General features: G+C 43.6%; 1 protein-coding gene across 1 annotated transcript in view; it reads right to left on the bottom strand.

Annotated features, from left to right (window-relative positions):
• The window catches only part of LOC147608954 (V-type proton ATPase catalytic subunit A-like), a 48,514-nt gene that overhangs the window by 17,468 nt on the left and 6,123 nt on the right, over positions 1-24,923 (bottom strand). Inside the window, exons 2-16 of the mRNA XM_086788789.1 lie at positions 22,893-23,019; positions 22,745-22,800; positions 22,575-22,631; positions 22,300-22,411; positions 22,184-22,221; positions 22,001-22,102; positions 19,503-19,559; positions 19,150-19,221; positions 18,944-19,045; positions 18,780-18,842; positions 18,557-18,689; positions 17,340-17,446; positions 17,021-17,215; positions 16,824-16,910; positions 16,492-16,596 (exon numbers count right to left, since the gene is read on the bottom strand). Of these exons, the coding sequence (XP_086644915.1) occupies positions 16,492-16,596; positions 16,824-16,910; positions 17,021-17,215; positions 17,340-17,446; positions 18,557-18,689; positions 18,780-18,842; positions 18,944-19,045; positions 19,150-19,221; positions 19,503-19,559; positions 22,001-22,102; positions 22,184-22,221; positions 22,300-22,411; positions 22,575-22,631; positions 22,745-22,800; positions 22,893-23,019 (1,413 nt within the window). The remainder of the gene's footprint in view (positions 1-16,491; positions 16,597-16,823; positions 16,911-17,020; positions 17,216-17,339; positions 17,447-18,556; positions 18,690-18,779; positions 18,843-18,943; positions 19,046-19,149; positions 19,222-19,502; positions 19,560-22,000; positions 22,103-22,183; positions 22,222-22,299; positions 22,412-22,574; positions 22,632-22,744; positions 22,801-22,892; positions 23,020-24,923) is intronic.

Here is a 24,923-nt window from a genome sequence, read left to right as displayed (position 1 = left end):
GTCCCTTCTTGCCACAATAATGGCATTCCAAGTCCTTTTTGGAGCGAGACTTGCTCCTTCCCCGTTCTTGGCTTTTACCCCTTTGCTGGGATCTCCCACGTGCATTCATTGCATTTGACTTTCCAACAGAGTTGTTTTTCCTGTTCATCTCCTCTTGAAGGAGAGCACCCTCAACATCTGCATATGACAGCATAGCATTCGAATTGCTAGTGGCTGTCCTGAATGTGTCCCAACTCTCTGGCAAAGTGCATGAGAGAAAAGTGGCTTTGAACTCATCGTCCATTGCCAACTTTTGATTTATAACTTGGCTGACAATACCATTAAACTCATTTAGATGGGCTGTCATAGACGCCCCTTCCTTCATCTGAAGACCTATGAGTTTCTTCAACCAATACACTTTGCTTGAGGCACTTTACTGGGCATACAAGTCCTGCAATCTCTGCCACATTCCCCAAGCTGTCTTCTCTTCACGAATGCTGAAAAGTAAAGAGTCTGACACAGACAACATGATAGTAGATCTTGCCAGCTCATCCATATCTTCCCACTCTTCAGCAGTAAGAGAAGCGGGCATTACACCCCTTTCTTTGATAGGCTTGTGCTACTTCTTCTGGAGCAACACATTATAGCACTGGGTTTGCCAAATATCATAGTTATGTGAGCCTTCAAGCTTCTTGATGTGAAGCAATGAAGAGCTCTCACCTGTGGTTGCCATAGCAATATGCAACCTGTCAATGCCTGACTCCCTGCAAAATGTGCAAACACTGCACCAAAAGCACACAAAGTGCTCACAGTTGTTCTCCCAAGCTTTATCTCCCACTGCGGAAGCACAAATGCAACTTTTCTCCCACTGTATGTGATGAAACCACCAAAATCTGGTTGCTGCAGATTTAGGACAGCACCTTAAATGTGCTCTGTTGCCCTTCCAAAGTACTGTACAGCAGTACTAAGTGCTCACCAATGATATACCAAACCTGTACCAGCAAGTACAGCAGCTGAAATTGAACCTTTTGCTCACTCAAATCAATGTGCAGCCATGCCAAAACTTGCACAAAGCTGTGCCAAATCTGTACCAGCAGGTACAGTAGCAATAAATGCTCTCCTGGCTGTCCAAATGAGTGAAAATCAGACTTTTACAGTCCCGAACACTGCATACAACAGTTCCGAACAAAAATTGGGCAAAAGCCCCTTGACTGCAAGCTGATTTCTGAGGATTCAAGGCATAAATGTCTTGCCTGCTGCTTTGCCAAGCTCAACAAGCATACAATCTTGAAAAGCCCCTTGATTTAAGATCAATTGCTGATCATACATGGTACATTGACGCACATGAAGGCATTTAGAGTCTTCGCGATGCTTCCCCCTGGCCACATATACATCCAATACATGAAAGCCCCTTGATTTACAGGCACATTGAGTGCTTGTAAGGCATCAACACATTATCCACAGCATCAAATGCCATTGCCTACATGCAAATCAACTTAATCGGCACAAAAGCCCCTTGATTTGCACTGCAATTTGCTGCAATTTTGCCCGAATGTGCGATTTCTCACATCATACAGCATGTATGAATGCTTAATTGCACAATTACATCAAAAGCCCCAAATTTCGACATCCAATTTCCTGCAAATTGATCCTGATTGTGACCAATGTCACCCAATTTTGCCAATTTTGCTCAGAAATTGAGCAATTCGGCACCTATACCTGCTCAATTGATTGAATTGATAAGAAATTCCCAAAATTGAAGGCAAATACCTCTTAATGTTTGAATTTCTCTGAGATTTGCAGGCTGAATTTCTTTGTGTTGATGCTGTTGCAGAGAGGGGGGGGGGCACTTCTTGTTGATGTTGATGCTGTTGCTCCTGCTTGTTGCTGTGGATTCGATTCTGTCCACAGGAGGCTTCGCTCCCAACCAGGACCATACGAGAGCTGTGAGCTATGGCGTTTGAGAAGCAATAAGGGCAACGGCTTCTGCACAATTGAGGCGGAGACCTCTAGCAAGGCGTTTTTGTGCAAGGAAGCATGCCTGATGCAAGAAAAGCTTCTCGCTTTCCCTGGGCAGAAGCTTCATGGTTGTCCTTTACCCTCTTGTTGTTGGAGGCTCTTGTGCAGCAAAAGGGCAACAAGCGCAGCACGCCGCCTAGTATTCGATGGACGCCCGCTATGCCATCCACCATGTGCACCACGGGTTCGCTACGCAGGACGGAAGCGGATGAGAAGGATTTCCCTGACGTGTTCGCCTGTTGTATTGACGCCTAGCGCAGGTAGCCAGCCGACGACTTCGCCTAGTAGCCTTCGCCGTGTAGCGCTACACGCTACGATGCGCTCGCTCACGCCCAGCAGCCAGTCTACGCCCAGCGCTCGAAAGCCTTCGCCTAGTAGCGCTACAGGTGTTCTATACGTTCACCGCTTGTGACCAAGCGTCTCAACGCCTACGAGCAAGCTTGCCTGCACGTCGCTGCGCTTATCCTCCTCTTCGCCGGATACCTCAGCTTCCAGGTTACTACAGTGCTGAAACGAAAGCTACAATCATCAATTCAGCCTGTATGGTTTTGCAGCGACTCTACCCAACAGATGCAACTGAAATTCAGTCTTCAATTGCTCTTGCCTTTGCCTGTGCTCTGATACCAGTTGAATGGGAGAGAGAATTAGGGTTAGAGATTCATGTGGGAGACATACACAGAGAGAACAAGGAGAGAGAGAGAGAGTTGTGGGGATAAGTCAACTCACCAAGTGTGAGTGTGTGACTCCCCTATCACACATGTATATTGCACTAGTACACATAGTGCACTTAGTACATTAAAAGTACTAAGTGTACTATGTACTATAACTTATGGGCTTGTACACACTATAAGGGTGGGCATAGTGCCTTTACCCCAACATTCTGGCATGAGGCTCATGGTCTTCTCTTTTTCTTTTCCCCTTATCCAACGGGGCAGCCCTATCTGCATGGGCTCCATGGGCCGTCATAGAAGTTTCATGAGGCACGGTGGCATGTGCTCCACGAACTTGAAACTCAGATGCATGTGACTTACCTGCATAAGGCAATGTCTCTCCATGAGACAACTCAGAAGGCAAAAATTTTCTGGCAGCAAACCTGTCTCCCTTACCAAGAGATACATGTGTTGAATGCATGTGACTTTCATGCTCTCCATGAGCACTGGCATACATATATCTGTCAGGCTTAGTGCCTTGCGGAGAAGATGTATGTCGAGAGGTGACTGTCACCTCTTCCTTTTGCATAAAAGATTTCAGCCTTTGAGATGCGGGATCTCCATGCTTCAGACGAGGTGGATTTCTGAATTTCAGCTCTCCGTCATCCCCCTCTTTGATATCACCTTTGCGGAGGAAAGGAGGAATGGTCGGCAGAACCATTTGTGCATTACTGCCCTGACCATTAACTGTCTGATCCTGTGCCTATGTAACATGCTGCACTGGATCAGCTGCCACTGCTGGTGTCTGCTCTACATGCTGTGGCATCCATGGCACTTGTTCCTGTGCCCTCTCAACTGCATGCTGAGATGATTCAGCCTGGGAATCCCCTGTCCTTGACTGCAAATATCTCTTCATCCTGGGATTCTTCACCAGCTGTTCAAAGGTACCAACCATGCTCAGGAGCTACGCATGAAATAAATCCTCTTGTTCTCCTGTTCTTCTACTGACATGGCTGGCTATGACAATGGCTGTGTCCGCTCAGATGCTGACACTCTGGCACCTGTCATCTCTCTACGGTGTCGACGGGTAGAAGAGGAACTCTCTTCTGCCGGGAGGTTTCCTTTTCCCTTATCTGCCATGCTGTCTACTGAGCCCTCAAAGGAATCCTGTATCCAAAGAAAGATCTCGTAATCTTTCTCACCTGTAATCAGCTGTACCTCTCTGTGTGTGTCTCTTGTTCACCCAATGCAATCCGTGTCCGGGCTCTTGCAGAAAAGAGGACCCTATCCCGGCAATGGAACCATAAAACCGGTCTATGGACACATAAAGCGGTAATTCATTCACAAATAACCTGGACTTACTCAGACACACAATCACAGAATCCTCGCTCCCTCGCTCAACAACACATTGGCCCCGAAGTCCGCCGCCCCTTGCGGTATTTCTTTATTGTTAAAAAGTTGGAAAATACAAAGCACGAGTGCAACAGAGCACTCTACTTGCACCAGCTGAGTTACAAATTCTGGGAGAAATTTGCCAACATAACTGCACTAAAACTGTTCCATAACATCTCAGAATGAGTCCCAACTGACAGGCTCACTTCCATAGGCATCAGACTACCCAATGGAGTCCAAAACATCACAATTCAGCTTGCTGTAATTTTCTGCACAGACCTGTTTTCAGCCCAAATTAACCCTTGTACTGTCCTGGAAGACTTTAGCAAAGTCCTACTGCATTCTGGCATCAACCGGGCAACATAACAGCCCAAAAACAGCACCTAAACAGTGCTGAAACAGCGTTGTATTGAAGAGGTTATTACCCTCTTCTGTCCCTGCTTTGGTGTAGGAACTAACTACACCGGTTCCTGTTCAAGGAGGCAACTAGCCTTTGCATATAAGCATGAAATTCACACAACTGTACCTGATTTTATCTGATGAGAGCATTACCATAGTCTGCAAGAGAAAGAGAGAGAGAGAGAGAGAGAGAGGCTGTGGGGAGCAAGCTCAACCCTCAATACATGAGTTGCAGGGCAAGGGAGTGCACCACAATAGCTCTTAACCTGCAACAACAATCCACCATAATGGCTGCAAATGAGTCTCATTCAGCCCAAAATCCCACGCTTCCCCCTTCCCAGTGTGGAAAATGCACATAAATTTGACACTTGGCACATTTTTAAGCCTTTTCCACATGCAATCTTCCAAGCTAAAAATCTCCTGACTGGTTCATACTCTCACAACAGTCCTTTGCCAGCTTTTGGTCCCCTTGACATTCTGCACAAACTGACGCGAAGACTTTTCAATTCCGACATTGCCAAAAATAGCAGTTCCCTAGATTTTAGGGATGATGTCATCTGCATTCCTTCTGGTCTCCTGACCATCTTTGACCACTATGGTCACTTCAGAATTTGCTTAGAATTCAAGATACATTCACATTTCGGTGGCGGCCACTTGGACACTGTCATTCATCTTTCAGTGCAGTTCTCAGGCTTAGCCAACCACTGGCTGACCCATTCTGACATTGCAATGGCCCAAGCCCTTCCAAGAGATCCCGGGGGAAAACAGCAACCAAAGAGAAAGAAAAGAAAAATATATATATTTATAAAGAAATGTAAATAAAGAAAACAACTGCAAAAAGTTTCACCTCCTGGTGACAGCGCCTCCTTCATGAGGGCTGTTGGGCTGCATTTTCTGCACTTTCTCCTTCCCAACTCCATTTCCAAGCTTGCTAAGGTGTTTCTCAAGCTTCCAAGAGTATTTCCGGATGCTAATTACTCTCCTACACACTCCCAATGACTGAAATTCAGCAAAACAACTCTCTTTATTGCTGTAATTTCTTTTGCTGAAGACCCTAATTTCAGCCCTCCTTTCTCAAGTTGAACCATAGGGGAAGCTTTCCCAAGGTTCCCTTCATCCTCTTGAAGACTTTTGTCACAAAGAAATGCGACAAATTGAAGATCTCATCACTCGAAGGACTTCCATCGCGAAGACTTCCGCTGTCATTGACTCTACTTGCAATTGGTAAGCTTTAATGCTTAAATATGGAAGCAAGTAGCACGAGGGAGGAACCCGATTACAAGATCATATACCCTGTGTAGTGTTCTCTTGTCCTACGTGCTCTCTTGCAAATTGTTGCTACCATGTATTGGTGGAACAATAGAGAGCAGATGGTAGGGAACATGGGCACTTGAGAGGGTAGTGTGGGTTGCAAGTCTACATTGACAACCACTTGTTTGCAATACTGTATTCATATGCATTGGTATGGAAATCTGGTCAGAAATGCCCATGACACTATGTACTTGATTCTCCAATATACTTTATTTGAGGGAGGGGTCGGCCGTTCCGGCTCATTGTGTGTGTCTTGTCAATTCAGCAATTTACTTCTTGTATTTGAGCAAGTGTCCATCAAATCTTAGTGTATTTAAGTGTATTGATTAGCATTGTGTTCAACCAAGTTACATTGGTATCAGAGCATATGGTTCTCTTTCACTTCTATCTTGAGAGACGATCACCGTGAACACTAGCTATCTCTACACTTACAACATTATGGACAGCTATACAATGAATGTCGGAGATGCTAACACAAGAGGCAGGGACAATGAAATGCATGCTTCAAATGCTTTACACGATGAGCAAACTCATGTGGTGCACAATAGGGAACATGAATATGTGGGACAGCCGTCCCGTGGCAAAGAGAAGATGCAGGAAGAAGAGTCCATAGTCTTGAAGGCTGAACTTACTCGTATGCAAGCTCTTCTCCATGCACAACAACAAGAATTGAATCTCTACCGCCGTGAGGATCCATTGGTACATGACCGTTTGATGGCCAAGAAAGCTGAATCTTATATGGATCATGCAATGGCAATGATTGCTCAAGAGTTGCACATGCAACCGAGGGATGCAGTACGTGCATACTTGGCTCGTACCGAGGATGCCTATGTAGAAAAGGCAACCATCCCACATGTCTTGGAATCCCCACAGGTGCCCGAACAAGAACTTATGTCTGAGAGGATGAATCTCCATGCTATGGGAGAGGAACAATCAGTGACTTCACGCCATGCAGGAATACCTTATGTAGCCCGTGAAAGATATAATGTTTATGGCAGTGGTCAAAATGTATGTCAAATGCCATTGCCGGCTGAAAATATGCGTGCACAACACACGCAACATGGGCTGCAATTTTCTGTTGGTGCAGGTATTCCGCATATCTCTCATGCCACTCATGGCTTCGAGTGTGCTCGTGAGAGAGAAGCTATGGCTGAAAATGTATCAATGCATGTTGAGGGGCCAGCCATGCCTCATGCTTACAGGGCACATGTATCTATGCCTTATGCATCACCTTTTGGTCCTAAAATGATGCCAGTCACAGGGGCTGTCCCAATGGACAAACATTGGGAAAAACATGTTGAGATGCACGCACATGCATCAAAGTCTCGTGACTTCAAAGCCGGAGACAAATCTGTGAAGTTTGACACATATCATGGGGAATATGATGCATCAAAGGCACTTGCTTTTATTGCCCAGTTTGATATTGCTTTCAGTGATGAGGATTTCACTCAGAAATCCATGATCCAACATGTAAGCATGTTCATGAAAGGCATTGCTGCCCATTGGTGGCTCACGGAGAAGCTCTCACCGAATCCTGTTAGATCATGGGAAGAGTTCAAGGAGAGGTTCTTGCCTCCCAATGCATTGAATGAGATAACAATGAAGTGGGATTGGGTGAAGCAAAATGAGGGGAAATCGATAAATGCATATGTACAAAAGTTTTGGAAAGTGCTTTTGGAGGTGTCTCCATTTATGCATGTCACCAAGGCGGAAAGGAAGAGAAGGTTTCAATCGGGATTGCAACCCGTGTACAAAGCGGGACTACAAATGTATCCTCGTCATACCTTACACCAACTAATCGCAGCTGCCACCGCCACCGAGCAATTGGAACTCATATTGAGTCGATCCAATAAGCTCATTTCAAGGCAAAGAGAGGGTTGTCCAAAACCTACAAAATAATGGACAGCCACCTAAAAAGGACCAAAACCAAGATAAAAATGGTCCAAAGGCTGAAAATAACACTACCAAGAAGCATCCCTTCATACTGAGAGACTATGGTCTCACTCCAGAGCAGAAAAAGCAATATATGAGTGAGGGGAAACGCTTTACTTATGGTAGCACCGAGCATATTGCAAAGGCATGCCCAAACAAGAAGAAGCGTGATAATGCAAATGCATCAAAGCCTAATGTGCATATGGTTCCGGATGAAGAGAGAATCTGATACATAAATACGTCACAATCGTGACATTCCCTCCCATTTAAAATAAAACCCATGTGTCAAATGATAGACATCCGTTTGTCAAAGAACTCCTGAAGAAGGTTAGGGTACTACTGCATTTCTTCATCTGTTTGCCAAGTGGAATCAGACTCATCCAAGTCCATCCACTTCACAAGAAATTCTGTAGTCAACTTTCTTCTTGTTTCCTTTTGTCGTACGTCAAGTATTACTTCTGGAACAAGGATAATATGGTCATCTTCAATTTCTGGTACATATGAAGATAAGTCTGGAACAGGCGAATCTCCTTGAACATACTGTTTGAGCCAAGAAATGTGAAAAGTCGGATGAATCTTTCCCCATGACGGTGGAAGTTCCAACTTGTAACTGACAACTGAATTTTTCTTAAGAATCTTGAAAGGCCCATAGAAGCGAGGTCGCAACTTTGGAAAAACTGACTTCACTGTTTTGTAGCGGTGAGGTGCCACATATAACAAGACCAAATCTCCTTCTTGGAAATCTGCATGTCGACGATGCTTGTTGGCTTGTTTTTGATATTTTTGTTGCCCATGGACCAATTTATCTCAAACTTGCACAAGCACATCTTGCATCTCCTGAACCAACTGATCTGCCAACGCCACTTTGTGTTGTAAAACAAAGTTTGTAGGCACAAGAGGAGTATGCCCATATGCTGCTTGAAATAGAGTTAATCCAATTGCTGAATGATGGGAATTATTATAAGCAAATTCCACGAGTGGTAAATAATCTTCCCATGATGCCAGACGGAATTGAATGTAATGTCGAATCATTTCTTCCAAAATCTGATTGACTCTTTCAGTCTGTCCATCTGTTTGAGGATGATAGGCTGAACTGAACAACAAATTCGTGCCAAGAGATTTGAACAAAGACGTCCAAAAATGTCCAGTGAACTTTGGATCTCTGTCAGAGATGATGGTCTTTGGCAAACCATGCAATTTGAAGACATGTTGCACAAACAATGACGCCACATCTGGGGCTGAAGCAGCTTTCTTGCAAGGAATGAAATGCGCCATTTTGGAAAATCGATCAACCACCACAAGAATCTGAGTATTGCCTTTGGATGAACGAGGCAAGGTGGTGATAAAATCCATACTGATACTTTCCCATCTCTCATTGGGAACTGGCAACGGTTGAAGTAACCCTTGAGGAAGTTGTCGAGAGCCTTTCATTGTTTGACATGAATGACAAGCTTTGACAAATTTGATAACATCTTGCTGCATCTGAGGCCAGAAGTATGTAGCAGACAAAAGCCGATATGTCTTGTTGATACCAGGGTGAGCAGCATAAGGAACTTCATGATGCTCTTCAATAAGAATCTTCCGCAATGAAGTATTGTGAGGCACACAAATGCGATCAGAAAAGAACAGCAACTCATCCATGATAATGTAGGCTGCAAACATGTTCATTTCTACAGGACTGGGATTAGAAGATTTGAGAGCACGGAACACATCTCCAAAATCTCTATCAGTCAAATACTCGTTTTTGAAACAAGCAGGGATTTTCATTTGCACATCTGTGATGGCAAAATTAATGGCTCGAGGCATGCGGCTTAAAGCATCTACAACCACATTCTGAAGACCAGGAACATACTGAATAATCATGTGAAAATTAGCGAAGAATTCAACCTATCTGCCTTGTCGAGAGTTCATCAGGCTGAGTGAAAATGTACGTCAGAGATTGATGATCTGTACGTACAACTGAATCTGCTCCAAGAAGATAATGTCTCCAAGTTCGATAAGCATGCACGATTGCCAAAAACTCCTTATCATACACAGGATACCTGCTTTGAATGGCTGAAAACTTTCTGCTTTCAAAAGCAATGACACGATCTTTCTGCATCAAAACTCCACCAGAAGCACAATCTGAGGCATCTGTCATTACATCAAAGGGTTGAGTGGGATTTGCAATGGCCAAGACCGGGGTTGTCGTCAAGGCATGCTTGAGATTATTGAAGGATTGCTCAGCTTCCGAAGACCACTGAAGTTTGTCCAGCTTTGTCAATTCTGTCAAAGGGGCAGCAATCTCTGAAAATCTATGCACCTTGTTGTGATAAAAGTTAGCAAGTCCCAAGAAAATCGAACGCCGATCACCACCGGTCAGCAAGGAGGGAGGGTAGTCCGGAAATACAGCAGGGGGTCCCTCTCTGCTATACACACAATGCGTGTGTATGGGTGTGAGACCTTTTGTTCTTGTTTACATCACTTTGAGCAAGGATTTACGCCAAGTCCACCATCGCTCTGCTTCTTCCATACAACACCGAGAGGAGAGGTGGATGAGGGAGGGCCGCGGAGAGGGTGAGGGCTTCACAACCCACCGGTAGGAAAAAAATTTGCTCTGATACCACTGTGAGGATTATGTTGTTAATCCTTTATATTGTGTACTAATTACTACTTAAGTACTTAACTTGGAACAAGAACCTTCAGGAGAACACTTGAGAGAAGATTGAATTGACTTGTTGTATTGAACTGAGTACAATAGGTCTCTTATATAAGAGATGAAGAGACACATTTGAAGAGGCATGTCCTTTGACGAAAGGACATGACCTTAGACGAAAGGGTACAACTTTAGGCTAAGGGATGTGTCTATTCGATGTAGAGGCACAACCATTCATCAAGGGATACAACCATTCGTCGAAGGGATGTGGCTATTCGATGAAGAGGTACATCCTTTGGCGAAGAGTCGCAACCAGTCGAGGGTAGGGGTTCCCTTTGGCTGGTTACTCTTTGCATCTGCAACAAGAATCAGCAATGAAGAGAGAATCTGATAATACGTCACAATCGTGACAACCATGCCCTTGGGGCCTATTTCAGTCCATACAATGCCTTCTTCAGCCTGCAAACTTTGCTTTCTGATCCGAGCATCTCAAAACCTGGTGGCTGAGCTACATATACCTCCTCCTTGAGGTGGCCGTTCAGAAATGTTGATTTGACATCCATGTGAAAAACTGGTCACTTTTTGTGAGCAACCAAGACAAGTACCACCCTTATAGTTGCCATACGAGCTGTGGGAGCAAAGGTTTCATCAAAGTTGAAACCCTCTACCTTGCAACCAACCTAGCTTTGTATTTTTCAAGTGAGCCATCAGCCTTATACTTAGCTTTCCAAACCCATTTGGTACCAATTACGTTTCTGTTTCGTGGTCGGTCAACTAGCTCCCAGGTGTTGTTTTTTATGATGTTGTCATACTCAGATTGCATCGCAGCTTCACTTTGGATTTGCTAAGACTTCATCCAAGGTGGCTGGCTCCTTCACTGTTCCCATTATCTCAGCCATCAAGACCATATTGACAATGAGATCAGATGCTCTTCTCTGCTCCTCTATTCTCCTTGATCTGCGTGGTCCATCTACTTAAGATTTTGGCTTCTCAGGTACTGGATTACGCTCATCAAAGAGCTGTTGTGCCCACTTTGGAAGTGGCTTTCCTTGTGGTGCAACAGCAAGCTGTTGTGATGTGTGAGAGTCTTCATCCTCTAAAAACTCCTTCTTGAGAGGAAATCTGACTGGTGGGTTGGGCTCATGGTGGACTATTTCTCTGGCTAATGATAAGAGTGGATGAACCTCCTTCCTCCACTGAGTGTGACTGTTCTGCAAATACCACATCTCGGCTGGCCACAATCTTCTTTGCCTCTGTATCATAGAGCCGATATGCCTTCAACTCTTGACTATATCCAAGAAAGATACACTTCTTGCTTTTGGCATCTAGCTTGGTCCTGGATACATCTAGAATATGCACATTCATAGCCAAAGGTTCTGAAATGAGAAACTGAAGGTTTCTTACCAGAGTAGGCCTCTTGAGGTGTAACATCCTTGAGTGTCTTTGTGTAGCTCCCATTGAGGACAAACTGCTGTGTTGATTGCTTCAACCCAAAATGTATTGGACAAACCCTTTGCCTTCAACATGCATCGAGCCATCTCCATGATAGTTCGATTGCGGCGTTCTACAACACCATTTTGCTGAGGTGTGTCAGCAATGGTGAGCTGGCGCTTGATGCCATTCTCCTTGCAATAGTTATCAAATTCCGTTGAAAGGAATTCTCCTCCTCGACTTGTACGAAACCTCTTCACCTTCTTTCCTGTCTCATTTTCCACAAGCTTATGCCACTGTTTGAACTTGCCAAAAGCTTCAACATTATCCCGAAGAAAATAAACCCACATCTTCCTACTGTAATCGTCGACTAACAGCATAAAGTAAGAAGATCCCCCTAGTAGGCATTTTACCACAAAGATCAGCATGTACCAGCTCTAGAGGAGGCTTTGCCCGATTGTTGCTTTGCATTGTTGCTTGCCCATCATACAAGCTTCACATGGTTCTTGCAATTCTGAAAATGCAGCTACCATATCCTTTTTCTGCATCCCCTTTAGCACTACAAATCCAATGTGACCAAATCGCTCATGCCAAAACTTGCTTGCCTCACATTCCTTGAACATTGATGACTTGCCACTTTTTGATTACGATCTCGATGTCCCTCTCCTACCCCTCTCCCACGGAGAGATCGCTCGTCTCATCCACATTAGATTAGACACCCACACCACATGGTTGGGTCCACAAAAGAGCTACCCCCTAAATCCCGCTTCTACAAAGAGCACTTCCTCAAGCTCACACTAGATGGATTCATACAGAGGCCAAGCTACCTACAAAGACACATATCACATGCTATGAGGATAGCCATTGGTCAAATTCGGGTATAATCCCACAGCCTAAGAATAGAGACAAGGAGATATGAGGACATAGAGGAGTAAAGGATTTGCAAAAGAGGAGGTAGAGACAAAGGAGCATTACATTTGCAGATACCCACAGTACTATGAGATATGAGGCAGATACCACTGCCTATTCAGGGGGGGGTTTTGGCCCACTCTCCACGATCATGGACTATGAGGACCAGCGATGTCTAGGTCTATTTCTCTTGGAGATGCGTCACCACCGAGATAGGCTATGCCAAGCACAAAGACCAAGAGGAGACACTCACAGATAATCCTCACAGAGTACTTTACCCAAACACCACAGGAGGTGACCAGATGGCATGCCCATGCACAGGAGGATATTCAGCCCAGACACACTCACCAGCACCTTTATCATGAGCACACGCCCACCACGAGGAGTCACTACTAGGAGGGCTTGCCAAATCCAACGGGCACGACGACCCCAACCACCAAGGAGAGGCCCTTCTATGCAACAGCTCCAGATCTGAAATCTACTTCAACAACATCAGAACCGCCCTCCCCTAGCAGTGGAGGTATCCTACCTTACGGATGTGGATAGCAATGGCACATCTACGCTGACATGATGTACGGCCCTCGGGCTTGAGGTAGACAAGTTTTCTTTTATCCATTTCATTTCATCTATTACCAGATTTTGTAACACAACTTTGTAACTTTTTGTCTCATAGACCTTTATGGTCTTTTGAAGACGTTTAATAGAACTCTCTCTCTCTCTCTCTCTCTCTGTAACACAACTTTGTAACTTTTGGTCTCATAGGTCATTATGGCCTTTTGAAGATGTTAATATAACATTTCATTTCATTCTCTCTCTCAGCCAGCTCTCCTGGTACCATGCAATCTAATAGCATCCCCTCGAACCATTTGGTCTCGAGCGTCTAGCTCGCTGCACCTGGACTGCTTTGTCTAGGAAGACGCCCAAGAGGTGGGGTGCACTTGCAGCACATGTGCTGCCAAAGTGCACTGCCTGGTCCGTTGAGTAGGGGCATCCGGGTTAGGGTTATCTCATGGTCGTTGGCGAGGGCCTCCATCCTCCGTCGGATGAAAGAAACTCGCGATGGTGGGCTGCGAGGTATCTGGAGTCTGCCTCTATGCCTCTCTGCATAGCTGATCTCTGTGGTGGTGCAGCTCAATCAAATCAAATCCCAAGCATCGTTGGTCTAAGAAATCAATGGCCCGAGACAGTGGCCCAAACATAGTCACAAGGGAACGGGAACGTTTTGGGAAACGGATGACTGTTTGGAACGGGAACGAAAAGCTTGAATAAAAGGGAACGGAATCGGGAACGCCACATCATTGCATAAATGTGTTTATAAATTTACTTTATATATCTGTAAATGCTTTGGAAAGAGGCATAGTAAAGAAAGAACCTCAAACCATCTCAGTAGTGGCCATGATAATGCATAGATGTGTTCTACATGATACATAGTTCACTTATATTTCTTACATGGTCTGCGGTGCCATTTTGGAACGGGAACGGGAACGGCTATCTGTATGGAACGCGTTCCCCCGTTCCAAGAGCTTGGAACGACGTTCCCTTGTGACTATGGGCCCAAATCCCTCCCTGAAAAGAGAATGAAATCTCCCTCGTATCTCATAGTACACTCAGCATCTGAAAAGATAGTACACCTTCCTTGCTCTTAATGGCAGTACATGGGCTCCTTTGTAATATTGTCATTGAAATTTTCATTAGTTTCTTTGTCTATTTTGTTTTATCTTTTTCCAAGATACAATCACTTCATGGATGTATTGTAACACTTTTGGTCTCATAGACCCTTTGGTCTTTCATGGTGTGTGGGATAAGCTGGGATAAACCAGGTGCATGCTGATGTCAGACTCGCTTCTTCCAGAGGCAAGAAAAATTCTATACAGAGGTCCGTCTGCAATCCCTTTTTCAGAGGAGAAAGAAAGAAAGAAAGTTATATTAAACGTCTCCTAAAGACACAATGTCTATGAGACCAAAGTGATACAATGCTATCCATGATATGTCACGTCATGGAAAAGATAAACAAAACAAGTACAAATAACAGCTCTCTCAAAGTAGAGGCTGATACAATGATCATCATGGGGTAGTACATGGGGTATAAGCACTAGTACAAGAGAGTCTCATCATGGAGTATATGAGAATATGAAGCACATCATCCCCCAGTAGAGGGTACACCTCTCTACTGGAGCCCTCCGGTAGAGATGAAGCCATGTGGCTCAGCATACCATCCCATCTTTTCCCACCGTCCATGGGAGGTTTGGCAATGGACGAGACAGTGTGAGGGAAGCTCACTTAAGCAGACTGGAGAATAATAGAGGTAAGCTATGTGAAGTGATGATGATGAGAGGTAACGACGAGTCTAAGCTGGCTGTGTGGTGGTAGAGATGATCAGCATAAACTGAGTCGAGGTCGTGGTGAAAGTGGATGCGGATGAAGGTGGAGGTGGAAGGATTGGACAATGGCAGCGGTAGGAAATAGGAGACAGAGAAAGGAAGATATGCGTGGTTTTCTCTACATGTGGGGATGGGATGCAAGAGGCCCCATCAAGTAATCAACTATGCCCGAGCCACCATCAAGTGGGAAGCAGGTTAGGCTGTCTAATGATGGCCAATGGGACATCCATTTATTTAATAAATAAACAGCCCATGCATGGCACCCATCTCTAGAAGTTCCTGCCTTGTGTCCACTAAGGTCCATTGTATCCCTGACTCTGTCAAATTCATCTTCAATAGCCTCACTGGGAGAGAGAGAGAGAGAGAGAGAGAGAGAAGAAAGAAAGTTATATTAAACGTCTTCAAAAGACCCAGTGGGTCTATGAGACCAAAAGTGATACAATAGTGTCCATGTAATCTCATCATGGTACAAAAGAACACAAAGACTAGAGCTATGAGAGTCTGCCGATGTCGGCCACCTTTGGTTGTATCCAACTAGGCCCAACCAACTATCTCACCCAATTGGGGTAATATTAGGCGTAGCAATAAACTAAAGGTCTAAGTGCAACTTTCAAACCCATTCGGGGTCATTGGCACCCCTTTGGGCCCTGCAACCCAAGGACTGTGTCCCATGAAGAACTCCCTCAGCCCTTAGTGCAGTCACCTATGAAATATCAGCCCACACTTGTATGTAGCCTGTCTGGCTCTATGTCAGACCTATCCAAGGCGTCTCAAACCATCTAGGCCACAATTGACCACCATCTAGTGTCCAAATTGGAACCTGCTCAGCGTCTGGGCTGCTAAGACAAAAGCGGCTTCTCTTCACAAAGTGGGCCTTTCAACATAAACACCTATCGTCTTTCATAAGATGTCAGTTCTTGTTGCAAATCAATGCTTCACCTTCACAAGTTCCAGCTAGTTCTATGCACAAAAAAGCACCTAGCTATAGAGTGGCTGAAAGGTGGGATAGAAATTCTCATCAATACAGGCTTAGGAACTCTATATGTGAGTGATGAGGATATCATTCCTCCTCGATATAACAATATCAACATCCTGAATTCCTGCATCTACGCAATGAGAGTCTCTAGGCCCAGGATCGTCATGGTGCAATAACATGCCAATTCCATCACAAGGCCACTTATGTCTACTTGGTGATTAGGTGATGTTTTCTCCAAATTTTGGGGCACCTGATCCAAATTACTGTCGTGGTGGCATCAGCCCGTGCAGGAGCTGTGGTAGAAATCTCCAATGTGTTGAACCATATAGTATCATGAGATAACCCTGGGTTGGCCTGTCAACTAAGGCCTATCGTAATAACAAGCTGGACATTACCACAACCCTTTCTGGCTCACGTCTCTCTTTTTCACGAGGACAATGTATTAAATTCTAGACACACAAATATGTTGCATTATACCTGCACAATTTCATTCAAATCATCCTCTCGCTGTAAGACTTCACGGGCCTTGGTCCTAATGGACACAAAATCTGGATCAAAGCGATCATAAAATGACTCCAGGGCCTGCCCTCAAGAACAAATAAACATAAATCAGGAAAAAAATATGAAGTGCCAAACAGACAAATCCATTCAAAACAGCCCATTTTACAAAATAACTTAAAATCACAAAAAACACTTTATGTTAGATGTCAGGGCTCAAACTCACAGCCTCTCCTGGGCAGCTTGTGCCATGTAGCCACTTTACAAGAAAAAATCCTTTAACACAAACTTCACTTAATTGCAAGCCTCACCTTTGAGTATTTTGAGTAAGATATAAGCCAATTGACAGAGGGAAAATGCTTCCGCTGAGCGAGCTTTTTATCCAGTCCCCAAAACACCTGTCATGGAAAACATTAGGTCAGAAACTGTTCAGCAGATAAGGAAAAGCAGGCCAACTAAGTCGGCTAATTTTGCAATTAATTGTGTTTTGTACCAATAAAATGCATACTTGCACAATACTAAGAGTAGCTGCAGTGACAGGATCTGAGAAATCTCCACCGGGAGGAGAAACGGCACCCACGATAGTGACGCTACCTGTGCGGTCTGGACTCCCAAGGCACTTCACCTTTCCAGCACGTTCATAAAAGGATGCCAGTCGGGCTGCCAAGTAGGCGGGGTAACCACTATCTGCTGGCATTTCAGCCTACATGAAACATTAGCACAGTCTTAACTTGTATACCTCACAAAAGTAAGCCAAGAACAAGACATTTTACAGGGCACTGAAATAAACATCCAATGGCACGTGGTAAAGATCTTAAGAAAGATACCAGCCTGCCTGATATTTCACGGAGAGCTTCTGCCCAACGTGATGTGGAGTCTGCCATCATGCTCACATTATAGCCCATATCACGAAAGTACTCTGCTAACGTAATGCCTGCATTTCAAACAGCAACACAAGATTAAGTTGATGATAACATTCAAAAACAAGAAGAAAATTCTTGAGTTCTGTCGGCTGGCAGGGATACTGCACTTCTTTACTTCACTTAGACAACCTGGTCCTGGTTGAAGACTGCTATGCCCCCTAGGCTTTAACTGGCTGGCGTTAATAATGAGGTTAGACTGATGCTTTGGGGTTATGGCCCCAAAGGTCATGACATGGCTGGCTTTAGTTTTTGGGTTAGACTTAAACCTAGGAATGGCCCTTGCAAGGGACATTTATGATTATAAGTGATCCATGGGTCACTTAGAGCGTTGATCAGTGTGAAAAGACATAATTATTATTAGGTGTGCTTTTTATTATAACCCACTGCCTATAGTTAAGGCCAATAGGGGGTTGATCAGTGTGAAAGGACATAATCATTATTAGGTGTGCTTTTTATTAAAACCCACCGCCTATATAAGTGGGTTAAGGCCGACAGGCTCATAAGAGTTATATCACATAAGAGACCCCAAGAAACCAGATACCCAAGCAGGACCTTGCCACAATTTGGGCAAACAGCATGGCCCAGTGTTGATCTAGTCTTATGAACGGGGGTGCTTCAGATGAATAAGAAGCTTTTCAACCCCAACTATGATGTTCTCTGTGCTTATTGAGTGTTTGCAGGTGTTGGCTGGAAGTAGGTGTTTGTTTCACATGGGATATGGATACTACCCACTAGAGATGTCTTATAATATAATGATTTATGAGCTAGTGTATAGTGAATTTAGTTAACGACACTCTCACCTAGAGTCCATTAAAGTGAGACATAAGCTAACCAGATGCACCAGTGTAAAGCTTCAGCTAAGCGACTTGATCCAGGTCCTGATTCCTTGAGGATAACTCCAGTGGTATAACACACCAGATTTTGGGCAATGAAAATAGCGCCATGTCAGTCTAGCCTAAATCTGAGTGGTCACCAAGGCATTGGCAATGCCTCAGGCTCTGTGAGTGCTCTGACCTCCCCTAGCAAGGTCGTATGTTTCTCTTCCTAGAAAGTCTTTGAACCAATATCGCCCACCTTCTAAGCACAATACTACGTTCATGATGATGAGGATCCACACAAACCTGTGTAAATAGATGCCTCTCGAGCAGCCACCGGCATGTTTGATGTGTTGGCCACCAAAGTAGTTCGCTTCATGACAGACTCTTCTCGGCCATCAGGTAGAGTCATTGTCAACTGTGGAAAGTCCATAAGCACCTGGAATACATTGGAAGGATGAGAAATGAATGTTTTGCAGCATTCAGCATTTGACATATCTTGTAAAAAAGGTTGAACTCAATACTGAACCTCCGCCATCTCGTTTCCTCGCTCTCCACAGCCCACATAGACTACAGTATCTGAATTAGAATACTGCACACACACACACACACCCAAAAAAAAAAAAGAATTTAAACCAAAAAATGAAGTATATATTGCAATAATTTCCTAGCAAAAACTTGAAGATTGAGAACCTTTGACAGAGCTTGACTGATGACAGTCTTTCCACAGCCAAAAGCACCAGGAATCGCACATGTGCCTCCCAACACGGAAGGGAAAAGAGCATCAAGAACTCTCTATTTTTCAAAACACCCAACCAAATGCATCAGCTCTTCAAGGCATATAAGAGTAAAGCAACATTCACCTATTTAGAATATTAGACAAAGATCTTGTGATATACCTGTCCTGTCAATAATGGTGTATCTGCAGCCAGCTTTGCTGCAACAGGCCTTGGCGTCCGAACTGGCCATGTCTACAAATGCAAAAGTGTGTTTAGACAAAAGCTCCTCCTCAACATCAAAGCAACTAATGAGCTACTATGTTCACTTACAGAGTCTAATTGAGAAGAGAAGGGAGGACCACTAGCCTACTAGGGCCGAAGGGTTTTGGGGCCAGTGGGGGGTTGGGTGTGTGTTAGGGGGTGGTGGGGGGTTGTTGTGGGTGGGAGGGTGGGAGGGTGGTGTACCATATCAAAAATTTGAGGCAACGATTATTTACACCCACAAATAATGGTAAAGCAGAGAGATGATTCACCTGAAGCATGGTTATTGATTTTTTGACACCCTGAAACTCAAGCTCAAGCACTGTATCCTGAAAAAACATTCAAATTCTTAGCAGATAGAAAGTGCTCATGGTGGGTAAAGAAGTGCCATTATCTCAGCATTTGAGCATGGTGTGACAACATGCAATTCAGAGAAAATGCTAGTAACCATGCCATAGAAAGAGCTCTCTTTCAAAGTGGTAGACCCCGCAGCAAGCAAAAGCAGCCTATTTACGTCCTTGATGAGGGCCTAGTTATTAAGGCAAAACTGCATAATTATTTTAACCAAAAGCAAGCACGCATTTAAGAAAAGACACTCATGCTACTTTTAGCTCGGTCTGCAGCTTGGACTCTACAAGCTAACAACTCCTCATTTGATAGGGGACGATCTGCATTTGGAGTGAGCACAACATAAGGCTCCTCCTGCTTGTCACTGGGATGATCTTCAATAAAGAAGTATCTATGCTCGTCCATTCTGCAATTAGATGAAGTTTCCAGGCTCTTCTTTCACATCTTTGAATCCCAGATCTGACCATAAACCAAGCATACATACATTTGTTCACTCTCACACCATAGATACACATGCTAAAGATCCGTTCTAAATCATTAGCGTTGGGGTAGAGTTGGTAGTTAATCAGCATGGTTAAAAATTTGCAGACTTGGGGGAGTTTTGACCCACCTTTGCATATGCAGAGCAGCCTAGGTAAGAGGGCAAGGGTTGGGCACCTTTTTAGCCTGATTTGAGCACGATTAATGACTTTATGACATTATTTGGGTACCAGCCTAGTCGAGGGACCAAGGATTGGGCACCATTTTAGCCTAGTTTGAACATGATTAGTGGCTTTTATGACATTATTTTGTGCTTGCAAAAGGCTGGCCAACTGAAATTATTTGGACAACGATTTTTCCTACAAATACGACATCTTTTACAATCGTTTGCAGGACCAAGAGAGAAGGAGAATATCAAGTCAAGATCACTAGCAGATTCAGCCCAAAGAGCAGCATTAATTCAAATCAGTTGCTTCATGCGCTATTCAGAGAGAACCATTTTCAGTAGATCATTCTAAATAAATAATATACAGTAGATTAGGTCTTCCACTGTCAACTCTCTTTTCCTCTCTTCCTACTTTCTGTATATTTTCAACTTTGTGCATTAAGGTGTTTTTAAGAATTCCAGGTTCCATTGAGCTACATCGCACGTCTAACTTGAAGGGGTGGAAGCTAGTCTGTAACTATTGCAATGGTGCCAGAAAACCTTCTCTTTGCAACCCCACATCTCCCCTCAGATGGATCTTGGGAGATAGGAGAGTCCACACGAGTTATTAGATATCAACTAGAGACTCTAAGGTAGTAAAGGTATGCATATGACAATTCTCTATGCTTCTATTAAATCCATTGTCTATGTTGTGTTTAGTATATGTTGATCCTGTTGAAAGCAAGACATGTTGGTAGAAATTCACGCCCTCCCTCACACAACTAAACACACAGATTCAAGTATATGCACAGGAGAGGAGAGAGATGAACGATGATTCTATTATTATCAGAATTGCATGATTACATTGCTGTTGACGAAGTAGCTGAAGATTCACATGAACATACGTGCCCTTCAGGCTTTAGCATCACATACCTCGTGTACATTTGTACCTCTTTAAATCATAAATGCTTCACACCCATTACATCATGTCTTTTAATCCTTCACATTTTAAAATCTATCTCAAAGGCATAGCAAAGTTAAACATTCACTTTTTACACCCTCCCTTAATGAAAACTTTGCTAGCATGTCACTCCTACTCTTTGAAGTTGATCATCTGGTCACAAGCTCTCCATGGAGGTGTCTTCCACACTTCTTTTCTCTCCCTTTGGAAGAGCCTTCGTCTTTTTCATCTCCTTGTTAGAAGAGATGAACTTCACTTCATCATGTCACCGACTTATTAGGATTGGATGACATTTGAGGAGCTTTCCTCCCCACATATAATCTTGCATCTTTTGATGCCTTTATCTCCACTTTTAATCTCTTTGGGATCTTCTTCACTTTCTCCTTTTCTTTGACTTTGAGTATGATGAATGCTGAAATTCACCACTTTTAGTCTGCATTTGGGCTTCTGGATTTGACCTTTGAATTCATGAATGTAGTTGAACACTTTGTCTTCATCTTCCACTTGTTTATTGCTTCAACGGACTCACCCTTAATGTTGAATGCTTCATTTTTCTTGAATGCTTTAACCCTTATTTGACTTGTGTCTGATTCTGCTTCAGATTTGATCACGGGGAACATGGGTGCTTTAGTTTTGAACAGAAAATGTTGATTTTCCATTGATTCCAGTTTAACACCACACATTTAAACATTTACTTTTCACAAGACACACTTATGCAAGGACCCAACTTGGTATGCACTTAACGCGTTGCGGTTCAACCCTTTCAACAGCATATGTGTACAAGTTTCCACTTAAAGTCCTTCATGTAAGAACACTAGAGAGTAGAAACAGAAAACCTTGAGTGTGTAATGACCCGCTGGTGCAACATAAGTGATTTTTCCCATTGCTCCAGGCGGTACAGCAATGTGATGAGTCATAAGGCTGTTTTCAAAGACAGTCTGTAACAACCATTTAACAATCAACCAAAGCTCCGTGGCAGCTAATGCAAATCAAAGCCTACCATCAAAAAGAAAACGTACAGCATAAAAATCTCCCCCCGTCACGGCGTCCCCAACAGCTGCATTGAGAACTCTATATCAATGATACTCCTATGAATCACAAGAGCAATGTGTATAACTTAAACCTCAAAAATCACCTAGTTTCTTTGGTTGGAACTCCCATGCAGTATCCTTGTCAAGGGCAGGGACAGCAACTCCACGAGGGATGTATACATCACCAGACTTTATAGCAATTGCTTTCAAAGGGCGCTGACAAAAAGTAATAGTAGAATGACACATTAATGTGAATGATGACTAGAATGGAGTTACTTGGAGTCCTTAACTTTTCAGCAAATCAGAGTTTAGACTTCAGCCAAGGATGCAGCCCACAATAACTCAGCAAACTTAACATTAGACTTTATCACCAAACAACCTGAATTCCATCAAAAATATTTCCAAGGATTCCAGGTCCAAGCTCCACAGAAAGCGGCTGCATTCAAGACGGTTTGTTCAAAATGTATAAGTACATCAACTCCAGTCACAATATGCACTGCTCCACACAGAGACGTAAGAAACCAGGCTTCTTATTGCATGGAAAAGTACCTTGTGTGTGCGCAATACAGGATCATTAACCATCAAACCGGCTGTCTCCTCGTAAACTGGAAAAACAGCCAGAATAAGGCCAGAGCTCCATATCAGATTACTTATGCGTTATTCAATTCTAAGCCTGAGCAAACATCTGTTCACATACCTTGTATAGTAGCTGAGTCACCTTCCAGCCTAATAATTTCACCGATCAAATTGTCATAACCAACTCTAACAAGTTCATACATAGCTGCACCTCCCATGCCATCGGCAACCACCACTGGGCCAGAAACCTGCATCTCCATTAGGCGTGTTAAATACACACTTTTATGCAAAGAAAGAAAGCTTTAGAAGCAAGAAAAATTAGAAGACATTGTATGCCATAGTCAGAAAAAGGCATGCACTAATCATGTACTTATTCAGCTCTATGCAAAGAAGAAGCTGACATCATTAAAAAAAGACAAGAAGGTGTTGGAGACCCAAAGAGTTGCCAAGGAATATCGATCAGAAGCAATCAATGCTTCCATCAAAGCTATACATAAGTAAACCTGAGGTTCAAGTAAAACATCTTTCACAACCCTTACCCACTCCTAGAGCCATTTAGTCCAGTGGCAAAGATGGGAATTGTGAGGTCAGTTATTGCTATGGCTGCAACAAATGGTTGGGAAATGCATCAAATGGATATCAAGAATGCATTTCTAAATGGTGATTTGCAAGAGGAAGTATTTATAGAGCAACCAGAGGGTTATGTATGTTGGAATTATGGTTAGGGTTGCAACAATGCACACACACAAGATAGAGAAGCTTGAGAGCACACAAACTCACTAGATTAGAATGAAAAAATGTGTGCCCAGATACAAAAGATAAGTACACACCCCAAAATGAGTAGATAAGATGGTGTACATACGCACGGGGGAAAAAACCTCCTAGTGAGGGAAAAAAAGTACCCCGGAGGTCCTAAGTGTGTTCACACACATCACTACCATATAATGCTACAAATCCCTCCTAGAGTGATAATGTGAACATGTACCAGGTATGGCTGATCAATCCTCAAAAGGCAGTAAACTCAAAGCTTTACGAAAAGCTTCGAACTTTTCACGAGGAAGAGCCTTCATGAATAAATCTGTCATGTTGTCATGTGTAGGCACATAGACCAAGCTGATCTCTGCTGTAAAGAGTCTTTCCCTGTTCTTAGTGCAAGCATGAAACACTAGGTTTCTCGTAACTGCTAATGCGCTCTGGCTGTCAATGAAAATCGTTGTGCTAGACGACTGTCCAACACCCAAATCAGTCATAAAACGTCTGAGCCACACACACTCAACTGTAGCTGTAAAAGCTGCCCTGTACTCAGCTTCATAGCTAGAAGTGGCCATTGTAGGCTGCTTCTTGCTGAGCCATGATATACATGAACTCAACTTCTACACATGAACAGGTTGCGGAAATTCAATGTGCAGCTATTGCACAGTAATCTAAAATTTTGAAACTGGTTTAGTCAAAAGAATATGAATAAAGACTCTATCGATAGAAAATCAAATAAGAACCCTTGAACCAATAGACTTCGGAAGTTACTTTGACATAAAAAGACATGGATATGAATCTTCAAACATAAGCCAAGCCCGAAGACCAAATGGTGAGATCCTCGTGGAGACCGAAGACCCAAAGGGCATCTCATACCAAGAGAAGATCACCATCCACATAGGGGGAGCAGATGAGGAAAGGCTATAAGGTTGTAACATGAGGAAGCTTCAGGGGAAATCGGTAACTTCAATGCTTAGAAATCAGCACACTTTTCACGACAGAATTAATGCACAAAACTGAATGAAGATGTGCAAAAAATAGATAGAGAGAGGGAGAGAGGAGAGGACACAATATTGGGTCCCAAATACCCTCTGTAGGGCCCCCACCACGAATGGTGTATTTGCTTTATTAGAATGATGTAAATCTGAAAAGAAAATACAGAAATCTTGACCTTTCTTGGCTGAGAAATCTCTGCCCTTAACCTGCAGTCCTTCATCCCTTTTGCGTTAGCACTCCTTGGCTGTCCTGGCCCTTGATTGCCTTAGCAAATATGAGATGACACAAATGGTTTATGGCTCACCTATTTATACTACTTATAAACAGCAGTCGGCCAGCTCTTATCCAAGCGGCCGGTTCACTTTTCTGCCCACGGCTGTAAATCAGCATTTAATGCTAAAAA

Source organism: Cibotium barometz, chromosome 52, assembly GCF_041138505.1.
Source record: "Cibotium barometz isolate CiBa-2024 chromosome 52, ASM4113850v1, whole genome shotgun sequence".
NCBI lineage: Eukaryota > Viridiplantae > Streptophyta > Polypodiopsida > Cyatheales > Cibotiaceae > Cibotium > Cibotium barometz.
The sequence above is the reverse complement of the archived record's forward strand: the minus strand, read 5'-3'. Positions and strand labels throughout refer to the sequence as shown.